This window comes from Dromiciops gliroides, chromosome 3, assembly GCF_019393635.1.
Source record: "Dromiciops gliroides isolate mDroGli1 chromosome 3, mDroGli1.pri, whole genome shotgun sequence".
Classification (NCBI taxonomy): Eukaryota; Metazoa; Chordata; class Mammalia; order Microbiotheria; family Microbiotheriidae; genus Dromiciops; species Dromiciops gliroides.
In genome coordinates, this window is record NC_057863.1 from 570,008,298 (window position 1) to 570,029,143 (window position 20,846).

Below are 20,846 nucleotides of genomic sequence, written 5' to 3' on the forward strand. Positions count from 1 at the left end.
ATAGATAAGTAAAATACTAATACATAGGTCAACAAGAATTTTTACAAAGTATTTTTATCCTGTCCACATGAAAAACATGAACTAGAAGATTGTATCATTAGTTGATTTTCAAAACTGACTATGGACCATGGGAGTTGGTTCATAATCAAATGAAATGGAAGAAGGTCTCTCTGATGGATGTAGTAGCCCAGTGGTCTATTTGATGTGCTATGGACAAATGTAAAATCCTGCTCTTATATTCAAAAAATTCAACTGTATAAGTACAAAATGAAGAAAGATATCTTAAACGTGCTTCACTCTGGAAATCAAAGGAACGTCCATCAGTTGGGGAATGGCTAAACAAGCTCTGGTATATAGTTGTGATGGAATACTATTGTGCTATAAGAAATGACACACAGGATGATTTCAGAAAAACTTGGAAAGACTTATATGAACTGACATACAGTGAAATGAGCAGAACCAAGAGAACATTATACACAGTGAAGCAATATTGTTTGATGAAGAACTGTGAATGACTTAACTATTCTCAGCAATACAGTGAGCCAAGACAATACCAAAGGACTAATGATGAAGCATACTATCCACTTCCAAAGAAGAACTGTTATTGATTGGAGACAGACTAAAGCATGTATTTTTCACTTTCCTTTCATTTTTCTCTTATTTCCAAGTTTTTCTCATACAAAATTACTAAATATGGTAATGTTTTTACATAATTGTACATGTATAACCTCTATCTGATTGCTTACCTTCTCAGGGAGGGGGAGGGGAGAGGAGGGAAGTAAGGATAGAGTTTGGAACTCAAAACTTAAATAAAAATATTTATTATTTTTTTCAAAAGTGGTTCACAAAAACAACAAAAACACATCCACCCACATACAAACAATGCCAAAAAGGCTAACAGGTTTTGTTGTGGGTTTTTTTGGACTGGATCTGTAATTTTTATTGGTGTGGGGACTTCTGATGAGAAAACAACTTCTACCAATACATATGAGCACATGATTTGCATCTTAACATGGTAGATTATTACCTGGGAAACTGAGAGGCCAAGGTGACTTGCCCTTAGGCATATGAGAAAGGGAAAAATTAAACCCATGTTTCTCTGCCTCCAAGGCCAGCTCTCTACGCATCTTTCCTTTCTCTGTGTGATCTTAGACTGAATTAAGAGAAGCATAGTGCCCAGAGCAAGGGAGTCACTAGACCTTATCATACCCTGCCCTCAGATATAAGAATTGTGTCTTGTTCTGGGAATTATATTGCATACAGGACACTGGCAAGCTGAAGCCTGACCAGAAGGAGAAGACCAGGATAGTGAGGGGCCTGGAAACCATGCCTAAGTATATTTGTTGAAAGAGCTAGACTATTTGGCCTGGAAAAAAGAAGACTTTGTAGGGAAACAATAGGGATTGAGACAGAATAGAGATAGGAACTGGACCTGTGACTTCATTGCTATGGGAAACTCCCTCCACCAAATGCAAATTGGCACCTCTTCTGCAATTTGGTTGTAGTTTTGAAGTTAAGTGACTTCCCAGAGTCACACAGCTAATATGTCCAAAGTGGAGCTTAATCTCAGTAGGTCTTCCTTGTTCCCTGCCCAGATCTCTCTATTTAATGTGCCAAATAGATCAAAGGCTATTAACTCAGAATTACAGCTGGTCCCTAAAAGCAGAATCAGCATAACAGGTGGAAGTTAACAGGGAGTCAATTTTGGATCAAATAATAATTACAGCAATTCAAAAAATTGGAATAGACTATCTTAAAAGATAGTGAGTTTCTTGTTACTTTAAGTGTCCAAGCAGAAGCTAAATAACTATTGATGAAGGATATAATGTTGTAGGTGGGGTTTGTGATCTGGGTAAGGGGTTATACTAAATATTTCTGAAGTGCCTTCGCAACTCTGGGGATTTTAGATACAAAATTCTATGGTAATCTTGATAAACACATAAACACACACACACACACACACAACCAGATCTGGGGTGGGGGGGAAGACCTTGGGGAAATAATCAGTTTTAGGCTTGCAGAGAAATCCTAAAGAAGGGAATAAAAAACTTATTTCCCCTGCTTTGAACTCTTTTTTTTTTGGTGGGGCAATGGGGGTTAAGTGACTTGCCCAGGGTCACACAGCCAGTAAGTGTCATGTGTCTGAGGCCGAATTTGAACTCAGGAACTCCTGAATCCAGGGCCATGGCTTTATCCACTGCGCCACCTAGCTGCCCCTGCTTTGAACTCTTAAAAAAGGGCTGCTCTCTCCGTAAGAAGTCATCTCTGTGCTTTGAGAGCCGGGGCCCCTTTCAGACAATGAATTACACTCATATTTGTATCATTTGCAATGCTGAGAATCCAGCCCACATCTTCACAACTGCTAAGATATCACTATCAAACTAACAAACCTGGTACTACTAGCAAATCATAATATACCCCTCTTCTGCCCACCTCCAGGAGTCCCCAAGCTAACTTGGGGCTTAAACTCAATCAGATTCAGATAATCCACTGAATGACTCTCCAAACAAGTTTGGGTATTCTTTCAGAGAGATAATATTGAAACCTAGAGGCCCCACTAAACTGACCCTCTGGGACCACTCGCCTATGGATTATTCAGAGAGTTCTGAGTCCTGCATAAGAGGACTAATTTATGCCCTAAGGATCCTTCTGCAGAGGCTCTTGACCAGAATGGTCCCCCCCAGTATAGATCTACTTCCTAGAAGTTCTAAAGCCTCTGATAAGAGGCCCAGGTTCTCCTTCCCTGTCCCAGTCCAAGGGTGCTGACTAATTACAGTTAGCGCCTTGTTACAGCCCTAAGAGGACATTTTGTACTCTCAAGATGAACTATTAACATTTTTTCTCCTGATCACATCTCAGATGCCTTTCAGTACTTGGTACAACTCTACTATTGTTAACATTAGGTGCCTTCCCTCTGAGATTATCTCCAATTTGTCCTGTACAGATCTTGTTTGTACCTAGTTGTCTGTGTGTTGTCTTCTCCCATTATACTGTAAGCTCCTGAAGAGCAAGGACTTTTTGTCTTTTTGTATCCCAGCACTTAACAGTGCCTAGAACATAGTAGGAGCTTTTATACAATGTCTGTTGACTTGATTTTTTTTTAAGTGAGGCAATTGGGGTTAAGTGACTTGCCCAGGGTCACACAGCTAGTAAGTGTTAAGTGTCTGAGGGCTGGATTTGAACTCAGTACTCCTGACTCCAGGGCCGGTGCTCTATCCACTGCACCACCTAGCCGCCCCTTGTTGACTTGATTTTTAAAAAAATCTTGTTCTGATGCTCGCAAACTTTTACCACCATGTCTATGCTCACGTGTTTACCTTTCCTTACTCCCTCTTCAGCTTCCTTTTGTGTGTTGTTTCCCTATTAAAACGTCTTTCTTTGGCTTGTATTTGTATCCCTAACTCTTAGCACAACTTGGCACACAGTAAGTGATTAATAAGTGCTTATCGCCCAAGAGCTAACATTTTTAAAAAGTGACAATGCTGAGGGAAAAAAGACTTCTAATACAAAGAATGGGTCTTTCTTATTTAAAACCAAACAGTTTCTCCAGACTATCAAATTCATCTTTAAACTTGATGTGATGGGGGTGGGGCTTTTTGTATTGTATTGGCTAAAGAATTCGGTATCATTTTTGCCCAGAATTTCTAATTATAAAGTACAGCATCACATACTAATTAATATTTAGTTTTTTCCTTAAGAATCTAGAAGAAGAAGACTTCTTTTTAAATAAATTCAGCTAAATATCTTAACTATCACAGGTCACAGACACACACTGTAGTCTCTGGCCTACTTACATTTCAGGAGGATTTTTTAACGACCCAGCAGATTCTCTCATCTGAATAGATTCTCAGTGCTGACTATACAAATCACCTATGAAAGAGCTGGATGGGTATTTAGAGTACCAACTTCCTCTGTGAAGGCTAGTCTGACAGCTTCTGCTCTCAATGATTCTTCCTCTTTCTGATCTCCCATGACACAAATTTACAGTAAAACATTAATTATCATATTCTCTAAGCACTTATTTACTAATACTTGCCTCCAAACTAGATCATAAACTTCTTGGGGCAGAAACCGTGGCTCAATCTTCTTGGTGTATCTCACCAAAGCACTTAGCACTGGCTGTGCTGGGCTTAAAAGGAGATACTTGAGGGGCAGCTAGGTGGCACAGTGATAAGCACTGCCCTGGATTCAGCAGGACCTGAGTTCAAATTCGGATCAGACACTTGACACTTACTAGCTGTGTGACCTTGAGCAAGTCACATAACCCTCACTGCCCCACCAAAAAAAAAAAAAAAAAAGGAGATACTCGATATTAGTTGGTTTTCTGAATTAGCACAAACAAAACTACCTTCTCTACTCAAACAACAGCTTTCTCAGTCTTTTCAAAAAATGTATTTTATGGGTGTTTAAAAAAACAACAACAGGGGGCTGCTAGGTGGCGCAGTGGATAGAGCACCAGCCCTGGAGTCAGGAGGACCTGATTCAAATCTGGCTGGCCGCAGACACTTGACACTTATAAGCTGTGTGACCCTGGGCAAGTCCACTTAACCCCAACTGCCTCACAATAAAAAACAAAAACAAAACAAAACAGCAGCAGCATGCAACAACAACAAAATCATCCCAACTACAGTCACTTCCCTCTACAAGTCAATGGAACTCTTGCTAATAACAAAGGAAAGTAGTATCAATAGACTATAAAAACACTAATCAGTAGATTTTTTTTTGTAAGAGTAATCCTTTGAAACACAAATAGGTTTACTATGTTTTGACCAAGAAGTTTAATGAGGAGTGTTTTTTATTTTTGAATGCTAGTAATTCAGGTTAAACATGGACTGCATCTTTACTGTGACTATATAGGCCAAAATAAGATCATGATGGATAATGAACATTGTCAGGAGATGTTAACAGGGATTCTCATTCAGTTTTTCGGGGTTAGACTAGATGAGAAGAATTAACCGTTTTTGGTGACATGGACCTTTTGTGCAGTCTGATAAAAACTAGGTGGCACAGTGGATTAAAACACCAGCCCTGGATTCAGGAGGACCTGAGTTCAAATCTGCCCTCAGACACTTGACACTGACTAGCTGTGTGACACTGGCAAGTCCTTTACACCTTATAGCCCCTGTCAAAAACAAACCAAAAAAACCCATGGACCCCTTCTCAGAATCATGTTTTTAAGTGCACAAAATAAACACACAGGATTACAAAGGAAACCAATTATTTTAAAAACAAGTTCATAGACTGCAGGTTATGACTCCTGAGCAACACGAGCCTCTAAGTCCCCTTTCAACTCTAATTCTATGAATGAGACTACTATTAGAGTGTCAGCTCCTCAAGGGCAGGGACTGTCTTCTCCTGTCTTTGTATTCTCAGACTGACATATGTTAAGTGCTTAATAAATGTTTATTTACTGAAGGGAGAGTATACAGATAGAAGAGGAGAGGGGTCAAGCCCAGAGTACTTGAGTAACATTCAAGGTGTAGGATCAGCAAGAGGATGAGGAGCCAGTTAAAGAAACAGAAAAGGGGGCAGCTAGGTGGTGCAATGGATAGAGCACCGGCCCTGGAGTCAGGAGGGACCTGAGTTCAAAATCCAGCTCAGACACTTAACACTTACTAGCTGTGTGACCCTGGGCAATTCACTTACGAAAATATGTTGGAGGAGAAGGGCCCTAGAGGAAACCAATCAATAAACAAGCACTTTTTTAAAGACCTGCTGTGAACTGATTCCAACCATTCTGGAAAATAGTCCAGAATTATGCCCCCAAAAGTCACTAAACTGTCATACCCTTGGATTAGCAATAACACTAATAGACTAATTATACCTGAAGAGGTCAGAGGCAGTTCCACATATACAAAATATTTATAGCAGCACTTTTTGTTGCAACAAAGAACTGGAAACAAAGTAAATGCTCATCAAATGGGGAATGGATAAACAAATTGTGATAGAGATGCAATGGAATATCATGTTATAAGAAATCGCACTGGAGTTAGGAAGACTCATCTTCCTGAGTTCAAATCTGGCCTCAGTAACTTACTAGCCCTGTGACCCCCTAGGCAAGTCACTTAGCCTTCTTTGCCTATTTCCTCATCTGTAAAACGAAGTGGAGAAGGAAATTGCAAACCACTCCAGTATCTTTGCCAAAGAAAACCCCAAATGGGATCGTCAGACATGACTAAAACAACTAAACAACAAGATATGAAACAATGAAAGGGACACACTGTGAGAAACCTGGGAAGACTTGTATAAACTGATGTCGAATAAAGAAACCAAAATCAGGGAAATCATTTAAATCAGGCCCATACTATAGTAGGCAGAAAAGCAGCATGGATAAGAAGTGGATAAAGAAGTGGACTTTCAGTTAGAAAAACTTGGGTCAAGTTAATGACCCATGATGCCGGGCAGGTCCCTTAATCTCTCAGTGCTCCGGACAACACTCTAAGACAATAAGTTACAGAAAATGGATCTGAATTGATAAAGGGTATTTCTAACGCTATACTAAGAAAGTAACAGGTCCAGTCTCTAGCCCTACAATAGTACAGAAGAAACTTGCTTTGAAAGACTTAAGAATTCTAATTGCTTCAATGAGCAAGCACATTTGATGACTAATAATGAAGTACGTCGCTGCCATCTTGGCAGAAAGGTGATGAACTGGAGGCATAGAATGAGACATACCTTTTCAGACACACCCAAAGTGCAGTTTTATTGTGCTTGATGATATCTGTTACAAAGGAGTTCTGACCTCACCAGGCCTATGGCCATGTCACACTATATGATGACTTGCCTAAGTAATTTTGCAGTACCATATACACCAGAACATTTGTAGCTGTACTTTTTATAGTAATGAAAAACTGGAAGCAAAGCAAATGTCCATCAATTGGGACAAAGCTCTATCAACTGTGGTACATAAATGCAATGAAATATTACTGTGTCTTGAGCAATGAAAATAAAGAACTTCTATAAAAGCATAGGAAGACTTGAGTCTCCCAAATGAAAAAAGCAAGTAAAATCGAGGGGAAAAAGTACACACATTGAGTACAATGATATAAATGGAAAGAACGAAGAACCCAAACAATTCTATGTAATGATAATGACCAAGCTTGTCCTTAGAGAAGAATGAAGAAAAGGAATCATCCTCCCTTCTACACAGTCTTTAAGAATGGACTGTTCCATATACTGCCAGACTTGACTGGTTTTGCTGAACCACTTCCCCATCCCTCTTTTCTTCATTCTTGTTACAAGGGATATAAAAACAAAGATGACAATAAGAATAAAAATTAGTAAATGGGAAAAATTAGGCTGGGGAAGGACAAGTCAACTAAGGCTAATTAGTTGCAGCAAGGCTAGAGCAATACAGGGACACAAACCAATGCCTTGAGAAGTTTTGCTAGACTCTCTGATGCTGTGTTTTTCTAGTGTTTAAAAAAAATTGATACCTCCCCCTGTCCTCTTCTCCACTTGCAAGGCAAACAAGTAACCTGTTAATTACTGGATAAAGCAATTGCTTCCCTCCACGTAGAACTTGAGGGCCCCACTTTAAAAAAGTATCACGAATTTGGGGTCTCCCTTCCATTTTACCTTCAGTGCTGAGAAGCACAGTGTGGCCCACTTCCATAACTAAGGCTTTTAAATCTTTCTTTCCACATAATGCCTCTAGCTTTTTGGTACAATGGTGCTCTGATTATCCCGTCCCAGGCAGTTACTACAGTTCAGTCCAAATACAAACACCTAGAAAACAAAGAACTTTTTAGTTTTTGTGCCATTTAAGCTTAAGGCTATATAAAAAAAAAAAAAATTTCCCTCTCCATTCTGGAAATAAAGCCTCATTTAAGTTCAGCATGATAACTAATTCATAGCTCTCATGAAACAGGGAAAAAGTAAGGTAATAATACTTATTTTAAAAAGCCAACATCTGCTAAAAGCATTGAGTTATCATATATTTTGTACATTACTGAACAAAGGCGATAAGAGGAAGAAAAGGAAGAATTCAAAATTACTCCTTAAGCCCCTTTATTAGCACACAGTGGGTAGTTGAGTAAATGTTGAATAAAATTGAAAATGGAATTTCCTTTCAGTCTCCAGAATGCATGTTTCAAAGCATGGGAGGTACATTTCCAAAGTAAAGCAGATGTTTGACTATGTTCTTACCTCATCGCTATGGGTAACGTAGATAGCTTCATTAGCTGATGTGCCAAAGACACATGCTTTCCGAATAAGAAGAATCTCCTGGAGGTGAGAGCAGGGTAAATATGGGCCACTCCCTACATCCACCATGACTCTTGTTTCAAGCAACTCCTATAAATAAGCCAACATCTCTGCTGCAGAAAACAAGGATTGAAAACAAACATTAAGACAGTTGAAATAAGCTGTTACGAATGAAGGCTTCATCCTGACTATGTCAGCAGAATGGATTTGTGTAAGATTTCGAGAACTGAGTGAATCACATCCTGTAAATCACCTCCTTACAGGTGCAGGTAGCTAATAACACAACCCCTTCTTCCTTTGCCTTCAAGATAGTCTTTGTCTCTTGGGCAAAGACCATCTGACAAGGCTTGGGTTTTTATTTTTTCCCTGTTCATGTTTGACTGTTTATCTTTCTACAAACATGCATTCATGTAAACAGCCAGATACTGAGTACAAAAATTGTATCTAATGGACAAAAACCCTTAATGACTACAGTAAGCAGAGAAAAATTACTACAGAATATTTTCTAGGCAGACTGACAATGGCTTCGTAGATTATGAAAACATAAATTCTCTAGGGGTTCCCTGCAATGAAAACAGCGTAACATGATCCTTTCATTATCATATTTTTTTTATAGTTAAGATCACCTCTCAGTTGATTTCAGTTCACCCTTATTAGCAAGAATAGGATCATTCATAAATACCACAATTTGGGAGATTATCACTGGTGACCAAAAGCTGACACCTAAAGAATATAGTTATTGATGTGTCATCACTAACTGGAATGGGCCATATTCTATGAGAAGCCTTTCCTAATTCCCACCTCTGCTAATTAGTACTCTGTTCCTCTTGAAATAATCATGTATATACCTTTCTGTTCACATGATCTATGTCCCCACAGAATGTCTCCTCCAGACCCCACAAAAAGTCTAATCATCCCAGCTGCATCAGAGCTCTGGACCTCAATCTGGTCAGGCTTGGAAGGGTGAATCTTGATCACAGCATCTGTTGCTAATGAATTCCCAACAATTTCAAACTGTTAGGGAACTTGGATGGTTTCCAAAGATAAAGTAGTGGAACATGTTGCCTCTGTCATTCCCCAGAGCTTCTTGGACCCTACAAGGCCCATAGCAATCTACCTTGGTCTTTATGGCAAGAACTTGTGCAGAATAAACAACTCACATTTATTTAGTGCTTAACAAAACATTACCTCATTTCATTTTCACACCACCCTATTATCATCCCAATTTTACAGAAGAGGAATGGGCCTCGAAGCCAAGTGGACTAGTCCAGGTTGCAGAGCTACTATATGTGTCTCAAGAAGGTTTGAACCCAGTCTTTCTGACTCACATGCTAGGCCACCGCTCCCCTAACAAGTTCTCTGGACACAGTAGACATTCTAATCGCTTTTTTCCAGACCTTGAAAGCAGCCAAGAGGCTTTGGAAGAGAAATATATGTCAAGGTCTGAGAATAAGGAGGCCTGTCACATCAGTTAGAAGATCTCACTGTACCTCCAGAGTCCGAGGGCCTAGGGGCCCCTTAGCAAAAAGGGTATCTTCACTATCCCTATCCCAATATTGCATAGAATCATCGCTTTCATCCGGCATCAAATAGAGTAGTAGATAGACATCTGGATGCAGATGCAAGGCCTGTCTCTACCACATACTGGAGATGTGACTCTAGCAAATCACTTAACCTGTTTAATATCCCCACATAATTCCTCAGTAACAAGATAGGTGCCAACCTGCATTGAATAGAGTTTCATCAGTGGAAATTCATTTTACCAGTGAAACCACAGGAAGTGGTATCCTCCCCCTACTGTATCAAGGGGTACAGTACTGCCCCCAGTTTCATACTATATATAGCCACAGAGATCACTAGATGTGAAGGAAGCAAAAACCTTGATGTGTTTCTGCCCAGGCGAGCCAGCATATTAAAATCTCTCCCCTGAGGGGATCTCATGTCCTGGTTCTTTCTCCCCACCCTTAAATGAAGTAATTATAGGACATACATCATGATATTTCTCTGAGTTCCCAAACTGCTAGTTATAGCTCTGGTCTCTATATAGCTGAAGGCTACTGAAAAAGTAGATATGACAACTACGTGGTATTCAGACCAAGTATTTTGCTTTTTATCAGATACCAAATTAAGAAATTCTAAAAATGGCCTGCTTCATACCAACAATAATATGAAGGACAGTCAGCATCACCATAATAATACGGGTAGTTAAGCAGAAATAACAGGGAACACAGAGTTGGAAGAGCCCTGGTCTGAATTCTATATCTGGCACTTAGTGGTTGTGTGGCCATGGCTGAGTAACAACTTCTGTGCATCATTTTCTCTATCTATCCAAATGAGGATAGTATCTATAATATCCACAGCACAGAGTTGGTGTGAGGATCAAGGGAGATAACAGATAATGTGTTTCTATGAACCTTAAAGTGACACATGGATCATTTTCCTTGGCTGGATCCTCTCTTCCAGATCTCTTCTTCTAAATGTGGTCATCCTCCTCAGGGTTCTGTCCTGGCTCCTCTCTCCCTCTATATCTACTTTTCATCAGCTTGCATGGATTCAATTACCATCATTATACGTATGATTCTAAAATATCCTATCCTGCCTTAATCCTCTCTGGTATTAATTCTTACTCTTTGCATCTCCATCTGTCTGTCCTGACATATCAAACTGGATATACCAGCAGATCTCTATAATCCAACCATGTCCTAAAACCAAATTTGTTATGGTCCTACCCCCCTCCCGTGCCCCGCCAAATCCTCCACTTCTTCCTAACTTCCCTAATAATATCCGGGGGTATTTAAGCATCCTCCCCAGTAACCCCAGGCCTTACAATCACAATATCAGCTCTTAGACCTCAAACCCTGCCCCGTCCCCGAATATCTACACTGTGTACTAAGGCCTGTTGATTTTACTTTCCTAACATCTTCCCAAGCTATATGACCTCGTCCTAGTCCTGACACTGCTACCACTGTGGGTAGTCCAACGTCACCTCCTGCCTGGACTCCGGCTAACAATCCTACTTCTTGTTCTCTCCCTACCACAAGTCTTTCCTACCCCAGGGCCATCCAGCTCTCACAGGTGATGTTTTTCACTAAAGCACGATCTGACCATGTCATCCCCTCCCAGCCAAGTTCATTAAAATCCAGTGGGATTCCTATCGATCTAAAATTTTACTTCTAAATTACACACCTAAAAATGCAGAAATCCTCGGTTTAGTATTCAAAGCCCTCCATAACCCGATCTTCCACACACATCTACTCCCGATACCACACACACACACACACACACACTCTATACCATATATATACATATATATATATAATTTTTTGTTTTAGTGAAGGCAAGTGGGGTTAAGTGACTTGCCCAGGGTCACACAGCTAGTAAGTGTTAAAGTGTCTGAAGCCCGGATTGAACTCAGGTACTCCTGACTTCAGGGCCGGTGCTCTATCCATCCTACCATATATTTTATATCTGGTCATGTAATCTATGATCCCCAGTGACACTGGTCTCCTTCCTGTTCCTTGAATAAGATACTTTATCTCTCAACTCGAAATTTCACTAGATGTATATCATGCTTAGAATTCTTTTCCCCCTTACCTCGATCCCCACCTTCTACAGTGGTAGTGCCCTTCCTTCTGTTGATTCTTCCAATTATCCTGTAGATAGCTTGTTTTTACACAATGTTTGAGTGTTGTCACTCAACATTAGAATGTGAACTCCCTGAAACAGGGCCTGTCATGCATTTCATTTGTATCCCCAATACTCAGCACAGGGCCTACGCATGTTGTAGGCACTGTCATTTTGCAGTGGTGTCTGACCTCCGTGACCCCATTTGGGGTTTTCTTCTTTGCCACCATTCCTTCTCCAGCTTATTTTACAGAGGAAGAAACTGAGGCAAACGGGTTAAGTGACTTGATCAGGGTCACACAGCTGGCCGGTATCTGAGGCCAGATTTGAACTGAGGAAAATGAGCCTTCCTGACTCCAGTCCTGGCCCTCTACCCACTGCATCACTTATAGCCACTGTCAAATTCTCTTTTTCAGATAGCCAAAATATAAACATCAGGAGTTTTCTGCTAAACAGATAAATGAACAAAATTTTAAATCATATATTAATTATAGCTAAACTCAAGTCTTCATAATTCAAAGTGGACATAGCTTTAGCAAAAATATGCTTTTGCTCCTTTTTTGAATTCTACAATAAGAAATTCTCTCTGCCACTGTCGTACTTTTCAACAAATCACAGTAGGATAAGTAACCCAATTTTTACCTCTTCAACTGTTCAAATTTCTCTAAAGCAACTAAAATGTGTCTATTCTGATCTTGAAAAATACAAGTCCCCCCTCCCCCTTTCTTTTCATTTCAGGGAATTTCTACTTGTGAGCCAGAATGGTCCTTCAAATCACCAAGATACTTATTTTACAAAAGAGCAAACTAATGTTGGCCCAGGTTACAGAAGGGGCTACAGCATTGGGAAAAACTCCACTTTCCCCAGGAAAAGGAAATACCCTCAACATCAAAGATGACAGGATTTAAAGCCAGAAGAAATTGCCATCTAATTCAATCTTTTTTTTTTTTTTGGTGAGGCAATTGGGGTTAAGTGACTTGCCCAGGGTCACACAGCTAGTTAAGTGTTAAGTGTCTGAGACTGGATTTGAACTCAGGTACTCCTGAATCCAGGGCCAGTGCTTTATCCACTGTGCCATCTAGCTGCCCCTCAATCTTTGCATTTTAAAGATGAAGAAACACAGGCCAAGAGAGATAAAGTGACTTGCCCAACACTGCACAAATAACGGAGGTGAGATTTAAGACCACATCTTCTGCATCCAGATGTACAATTCTTCCAAAAGAATATCTATCCCTCACTAGACAGACTTATTTATATTTAGTTGTGACCTGGCTTTGTCATAAGAAGCTCTTAGCACATGTTTTTGTCTTACATGCATCGCAATATCTGTGCCTTTATTTGAGATGTGCTATCTTAAAAAGGAAGAGGACAGTTGGGGGTGCAGTGCTGGGGCCTTGAGGTCAAGAAGACTGATCTTCCTGGGTTCAAATCTGGCCTCAGACACTTACTAGCAAGTGCTTTAACTCTGTTTGCCTCAGTTTCCTCATCTGTAAAATGAGCTGGAGAAGGAAACCCCAATTGGGGTCACTGGAGTGTGACATGACTGAAATGACTGAACATCTTACAATGAAAGTGCTAGGACAGCAGGTCTGAATCACCCTTATTTTCGACGTTGTTTTGTAGGATGCTCTGGACGTTCAATATATACTGAGCAATCCCCTCTACTAGAAGGGCCTTTAGAAGTTTAATATCCTAGATCATTCCCTGAATGCCCAGGAGACTTTAGGGATACTTTCTACAGGAACAGTTTGAGCTTCTCTGCTCCTTACTTTTCAGCCTATGAGCACCAACTACCTTATTTTATAGCATGTACTATGAACCCAAATTCAGATATTTGCAGCTGGTTGACCAAGATAATTTATTTATTTATTATTATTAATTTAATTTTTTATTTTCTTCTGAAAAGTAGCTCAGTATCAATCCTGTTCATGAATAGAACCTGATGTGTCATAAGGGGGATAAATTTTGGATGAAGCAGCTGAAGTGTCTTCTAAACTGGCCCAGAGATGAAACAAATATGTTCAACTTAATGTGTTTAATTTCAAAGGCAAGAAAATATATTTTAAAATTTCTTTTTTGTTTAAAAATAGGGGAAAAAAAGGGCAGCTAGGTGGCACAGTGGATAAAGCACCGACCGCCCTGGATTCAGGAGGAACCTGAGTTCAAATCCGATCTCAGACACTTGGCACTTTACTAGCTGTGTGACCCTGGCCAAGTCAATTAACCCCCATTGCCCTGCCCCCTCCAAAAAAGGGGGGGGGGGAAGGAAAAAAAAGAAATCAATGTAGCAACAGTTTGTAAAGGGTTTATAAGAGGCTAACCATAAGGCTAAATGACTGCTTATCTTAGAGAATAAGCAAATAAACAAAATAAACAAAAAAACCTTTTAGGTTTTAAAGTTTCACTATTTAAGTTATACATATAAGTATGTATTTATACATATACTCTTTTTATAACATCTTTTTTTTTTTTAAGTGAGGCAATTGGGGTTAAGTGACTTGCCCAGAGTCACACAGCTAGTAAGTGTTAAGTGTTTGAGGTCGTATTTGAACTCAGGTCCTCCTGACTCCAGGGCTGGTGCTCTATCCACTGCGCCACCTAGCTTATACATATACTCTTAAAACCACTAAAAAGTTTAAGTTTAAATATTCTTGCCTCAGGTTTGTAATGAAAAGCAACAGATAAATTTCATTTACTTGACATAAAAAAAATGCAAGTTTCAGCCATGAAGAGTTTTCTTTTTGCCTTGTCCCATTTTAGGATTTTGTCATTAGGGTTAAGGACAGGAAGACCTGTTCATCTTTTGGTTCCACAATTGCTGACATGTTGTGTAAAAGTCATAAGGAAAGGTGTACTGCCAAAAGAAAAGCTGAGGGGGCAGCTAGGTGGTGCAGTAGATAAAGCTCTGGCCCTAGATTCAGGAGGAACTGAGTTCAAGTCCAGCCTCAGACACTTGACACTTGCTAGCTGTGTGAACCTAGGCATGACACTTAACCCTCATTGCCCAAAAAAACAAAAAACTAAAACCAAAAACTGATCAAAAGAAAAGCTGAACAGTTTTTGGAATTTATTTCAAAATTGAGAAAATAACAAAATGACAATATCATAGAAAGGGAAAGAATGTCAATTCAGGTTAATCGTAAAAACACACATGCACGGAAAATATATAATTTCACTTAGTTTCTAGATACACTTTAAGTACAAGCATGGGTCCCAAGAGCTAGCGTTCTAGCACAGGCAGCTGGAGCACAAGATTTGGGATTGGGAGATTGGAAGTCCTCTGGTTGAATTCTGGTTCTGCTACTAACTACCTGAGTCACTTAAAGTACTCTGGGTCTCATTCTCCATCTTCAAGACTTGATTTGTTCGGGTCTTATTCTCCCATCTTCAAGACTGATTTGATGACCTCTATGGTCCTTGCCAGCCCTCATCCTAGGATTCTATTGCTTAGAGTCAGGAAGGCCTGGGTTCTTTTTGTTTGCTTGTATTTATTTTTTAATTTTTGAAATAAAACAAACATTTCAATAACATAGTATAATAAAAATTGATTACTGCACATGAAAAATGGAAATCAGTTACATTCAACTTTCTATTCCTTTTAATATATATAATAAAGTTATCGTGTACATTTCTTTTCCATTTTTTCTCTTCTTCCCTTACCCTAGAAATGGTTACCAATAGACACAAATATGTATATATGTAAAATCATTCTATACAGACATATTTATTAGTTCTTTCTCTGGATACAGATAGTGTCTTCTTGCATGTCTTTTGTAGTTAATTTGGGTGCTTATAATAGTCAAATGATTAATTCACTCAATTTGTTCTTAAAACAATTTGCTATTACTGTATACAACACTCTCTTGGATTTGCTCATTTTGCTCTCTCTTTTTTTTTTTTAATTTTTTATTTGAAAGCCTGGGTTCTAATCCTACCTCCAACATTTGATAGCTGTATGACCTAGACAAAGGTCATTTAATGTCTCTAAGTTTCAGGTTCCTCATCTAAAATGAGAATAATTCTAACTATCTCAAAGGGTTCTTGTGAGGGTTAAATTTTATAAAACATACATACATAAACACATACACATATACATACACAAACACACATACATATATTTGATATTCAGGAAACTTTAAAATGCTATTAACTTTAAGCTATGCAAATGATGATTAGAACAACAGAAAACTGCTTGAATGTGAAAAAACGATTGAAGGGAGAGGCTTCTATGAGTTTTTTAAAAGTGCAGTGTACTGAGGTTCTGACTTTCCACTTCTGGCTCTCCTGGTGCCCTGGGGGAGTAGGGAGAGGGGTTCTGATAACTATTGAGACTGAGACCCACAGTAGTGAAAGGCACACGACCACGGCAATGAAACGTGAAATCTTTAGCATACATGCTATGGGACTGTGGTAATCCCTGTTCTACCATTTTAATAATAATAATCATCATCAATACTCATAGAGGCTTTTAAAGTTTATGTATGCATATTACCTCGATACTTCTGTGAGGCAGACACTATTATCCCCACCTACAGATGAGAAAACTGAGGCTGAGAAAGGCTAAGTGGCTTGCTGAGGGTCACACAGATGATAAATGTACTTGAGACAAGATCTTCCCAACTCCAATGTCCAGCACTCCATTCGTTACCTGTACCACCTGCTAATATTTTCATTACTATGAAAAATTCAAAATGCATACAAAACTCTCCCCCTAATTAAGGAATTCCCTATATTTGTACAACCTGGATGAGGCTTCATTTTAATTAACAGTTTACACTGGGCTGCCATTCAAAGGTGTTTATTAATAGCTAAGGAGCTGTTCATTAAATGCTTCTGGCATTTTGTAAGATAGTTGGAAACATACACCTAAAAAAAAAAGAAAGAAAATGAAGCAAATGGTACATTTGACCTCTTTTTCCACCTTGTCCCCAGAAAGCTACTGCCTGCCTTTGAGCACTTTTGCAACCTGCCACAATTCAAAGTCAGCCACAGCTACAGACACCTTGGATTGCATCAACTATAAAACTATAGAGAGCCAGGGCTGGAATCAGGAAAGCTCATCTTCCTCAGTTCAAATCTGGCCTCAGAGACTTAGTAGCTATGTCACCCTGGGCAAGTCACTTAACCCTGTTGGCCTCAGTTTCTTCCTCTGTAAAATGAGCTGAAGATGGAAGTAGCAAACTAGTCTAGTATATTTGCCAAGAAAACCCCAAATGGGATCATGAAGAGTCAGACATCACTGAACAACAACAACAAAAACAACCACGGTCCAAAGAGGAATCATTGAGCTATGGTTTTTCTACCTTCCACTAAGGTCATACATCCCATGGTAGGTACTGTTCATTTTTTGTATGTTGCTAACCCCTCACAAACATTTTACAATGGAACACTACCTCTATTCATCCCTCTTTTCCTTCGTCTACCTGCTCTAATCTTTACAATAAAGTCAATGAATCTCTCTGATGTGGGCACTTCTTACAGGCTCATTCCTGAATCTATACACCCAGCCCTAAACTCTACACATGGAGATCTCCACCTGGGTGTCCCAATGGAACCTCAAACACATTTCCAAAACAACTAATTATCCAAAAGACTTAATTTTTGGTAAAAGGAACCACCATTTTCCCAGTTACCTTTATAATACTAGGGTCACATTTGGCTCTTCATTTCTCCACTCATAACCAAACTGGTTGCCAAATCCTATCAGGTCACAACAATTTCTACATCATGGAAGTCGTCCCTCAGGCCTGGAATGTACTTGTTATTTCCTTTGTTTAAAAATAAATTGCTGGGGGGGCAGCTAGGTGGCGCAGTGGATACAACACCGGCCCTGGATTCAGGAGGACCTGAGTTCAAATCCAACCTCAGACACTTGACACTTACTAGATGTGTGACCATGGGCAAGTCACTTAACCCTCACTGCCCTGCAAAAAAAGACAAAAACAAAAATAAATAAATAAATAAATAAATTGCTGGGGGGCAGCTAGGTGGTGCAATGGATAGAGCACCGGCCCTGGATTCAGGAGGACCTGAGTTCAAATCGGGCCTCAGACACTTACTAGTTGTGTGACCCTAGGCAAGTCACTTAATCCCAACTGCCTCACCAAAAAAATTTAAAAAAATAAATTGCTCTTCCTTTGAGGGTCATCTCACATGCCATGCCCGCCATGATCCTTTCCTTTGGTGAAAATATCCAACCCCACCCAATCTCAAATTTATTAGGACTTAGTCTGGATCTTTTCTTTGCAGTCTATTTATTGATTTTCTCCCCCATCAGAATGCAAGTTCCCTGAGGGCAAGAACCTTCTTTCCTTTGTGCATTTGCATCCCAGGTGCTCAGCATAGTGCTTGCCACAAAGTAAGAACTTAACAAAACTGTTTTTCATCCATTCAGTTTCTACCAGGTAAGTAGTAAATTTCTTGAGAGAAGGGACTATGTTATTTGTCATCTTTGCCTCAGCCCCTAAACACAAAAAAATATACATGCAGTTTAAATGGAAGGTAATCTCAAAGGGAAGGAGTGGTGGAGAACTGGACTGACAAGGAGGACTAGGAAGGCCTATTGCACAGAGTAGGATTAATGCCGAGCCTTAAAGGAAGCCAAGGATGCCAGAAGGTGGAGGTGAGGTGAGAAAAAGCATTACAGGCCAGGAAGATAACCAGTGAAAAGGTACTGTGGGGGGAGGCATATTCAAGAATAGCAAGAAGGCCAATCAAGTCAGACCCTCATTGGCTACAAAGGTGACCTTTTAGGAGGAAGTTCAGATGTTGGCAAGGCTGTAATGGCTGATGTACAAGTTATCACTGATGATGCATTAAGGTCACTGCATTTTAGACGTAGGCAGGAAGGTTCCTTGTATCTGATGATCTGAGGAGGGAGGATGGTATTGCTATCACATGACAAAATCCTCTCCCACGCACTGTGATACCTTCTTAGTGCCTGTTATACTAGGGCTTCCATGGTTTTGAAGACCTCAGCCCCCTCCCTGAGATCATCTCTAAGCAGTTCTGTTTATCAAAATGTTTTGTTTCTAGTTATCTATATCATCATCTCATTAAGCCAGTAACACAAGTGATTCAAAGTTCCTGTTCCATTTCCTGCTTAGTCCTGGAACCTGGCTAATTCATGTGGGACCTCTTCTTTCTAGGAAGCCAGGTTCTGGTACTTCAGTGTTCCCACCACTTGACATTTCTGGCTCTTTTTCTTTTCTGATACTGTGGGGCTGCCTAGGACCTGAGTTCAAATTCAACCTCAAGATACTAGTAGTATGATCCTGGAAAAATCACTAATCTCTAGCTCCTCCTCAGATTCCTCATCTGTGAAATGGAGATAATAACAGCACATCCTTCCAGAACAGTTGTAAGAATAAAATGAGATGTCTGTGAAGTGCTTTTTGCAAACCATAAAGTGCCATATAAATGCTAATTGTTATTGTTAGTATTATTACTATCTTCAACAAAGACCTAGTTTTTGGTTGTTGTTTTAAAACTTATGAACCCTGACCTCCTTCCTGGTCAAAGATAAAGTAAAAGCTGGGGCACAGCTAGGTGGCGCAGTGGATAGAGCACTGGCTCTGGATTCAGGAGACCCGAGTTCAAATCCAGCCTTGGACACTTGACACTTACTAGCTGTGTGCCCTGCCAAAAAAAAAAGTAAAAGCTGGAACACTGTTGAACTCCTCCATATATCCTATGGAAGAGTCGAATAATGCTCTACCTCTTACCTCATTTTAGCAGCCTGTACTCACTTCTACTTCCAGCAATCTTGTACCAATATGAAAAAGGAGGCAGAAATCCCTTCCCCATAACTGTATTACTTTGAAAAACAAATGGCAACAGAGTATCCTGGAAGCCTTCCTGTGGTGAGTAATAGAGAGGGCTATCCATCCCCTTTATTTCATATCAGTAATTGTAGGCAACAGGCAGATAGGTGGAATGGATAAAGGGAAGGCCTCAAGGTCAGGAAGACACCAGTTCCTGTTGCTTCTCTGACATATACCAGCTGTGTGATCAGGAGCAAGGAACAACTTCTCAGTGCCCCAAATTGCTTCCAGGCAGATGTAAGAGATGTGACAGATTAACTGTCAAGGAATTCCCATATTGGAATTTTCTTGAAATTACAGGTCTGGCCCAAAACAAAAACTTTAGGTGATTCTAGGAACTTCCCTGTTCACATTCTCAATGACCAACTCCTGAAGAAAATCCTACTTGAAGGCACAATCTGGGATACATGCTGGGCTATTTCCCTGAAGGCTTACAAGTAGGTAAAAGTAGAGCTTCCATGTCCTAGTTGGCTGGTTGGGTAGGAGCAAACATATTTGCATAAACAGGAAGCTAATTAAGATCTTTTTTTAAAAAACACACACACACTATGTTCTTGTTTTGAAAAGGTAAACAGGAAGGAATCATGTTCCACTACTGAAGTAGACTTCTTTATGACATCCCCAAACCTAGGCAGTATGAAAAAGACTGAATAGAAATGGATAAACTCCTACTTCATAATTTTGCAAGGAGCTGAAAACATCTCTTCAAGTCTTTTTGCAATGAGTTAGTTTAGCAAAATTCAACTCTAGCAGAGGTCCTAAATACTTTTTAAAAAATCAATAAAAGTATATTCAAGATTTGGATGGGATTCTGCATCTGTGGCTTCATGAAAAATGTCAGTTCTACCCATTTATGGCTTAAATCCAAACCATAATTCTGGAAGTATGCAGCTGGCTTCATACGTAAGCAATCCAAGAAAAACTGAGCAAAATTTAACAGCGATGGAAAAGTGAGGCAACCCAAACAGCATTGGGCATAGTCTTAAATTCCAGGAGCACTTTTTCAGCCCCATGTTAAAATTACCCTACATGTACCTTAATGGTTAAACCTCTCCCTGTTAGGAAGCAAACATGTGGAATGCTGCAAAAGTATAAAGAACAATATTGACCCCAAAGAAGGGAAGATACCCTCTCCACCTTTGCAGAGCTGGGAGAGTCCATAGGTCTGGAACACTGAATATAATTTCAGACTTT

General features: G+C 39.7%; 1 protein-coding gene across 1 annotated transcript in view; it reads right to left on the reverse strand.

Annotated features, from left to right (window-relative positions):
• RCBTB1 (RCC1 and BTB domain containing protein 1) overlaps nt 1–20,846 on the reverse strand; it is a 56,268-nt gene that overhangs the window by 28,206 nt on the left and 7,216 nt on the right. The window contains 3 exon segments of the mRNA XM_043994828.1: nt 7,579–7,662; nt 7,665–7,728; nt 8,149–8,315. Coding sequence (XP_043850763.1) covers nt 7,579–7,662; nt 7,665–7,728; nt 8,149–8,274 — 274 coding nt within the window. The 5' untranslated portion in view covers nt 8,275–8,315.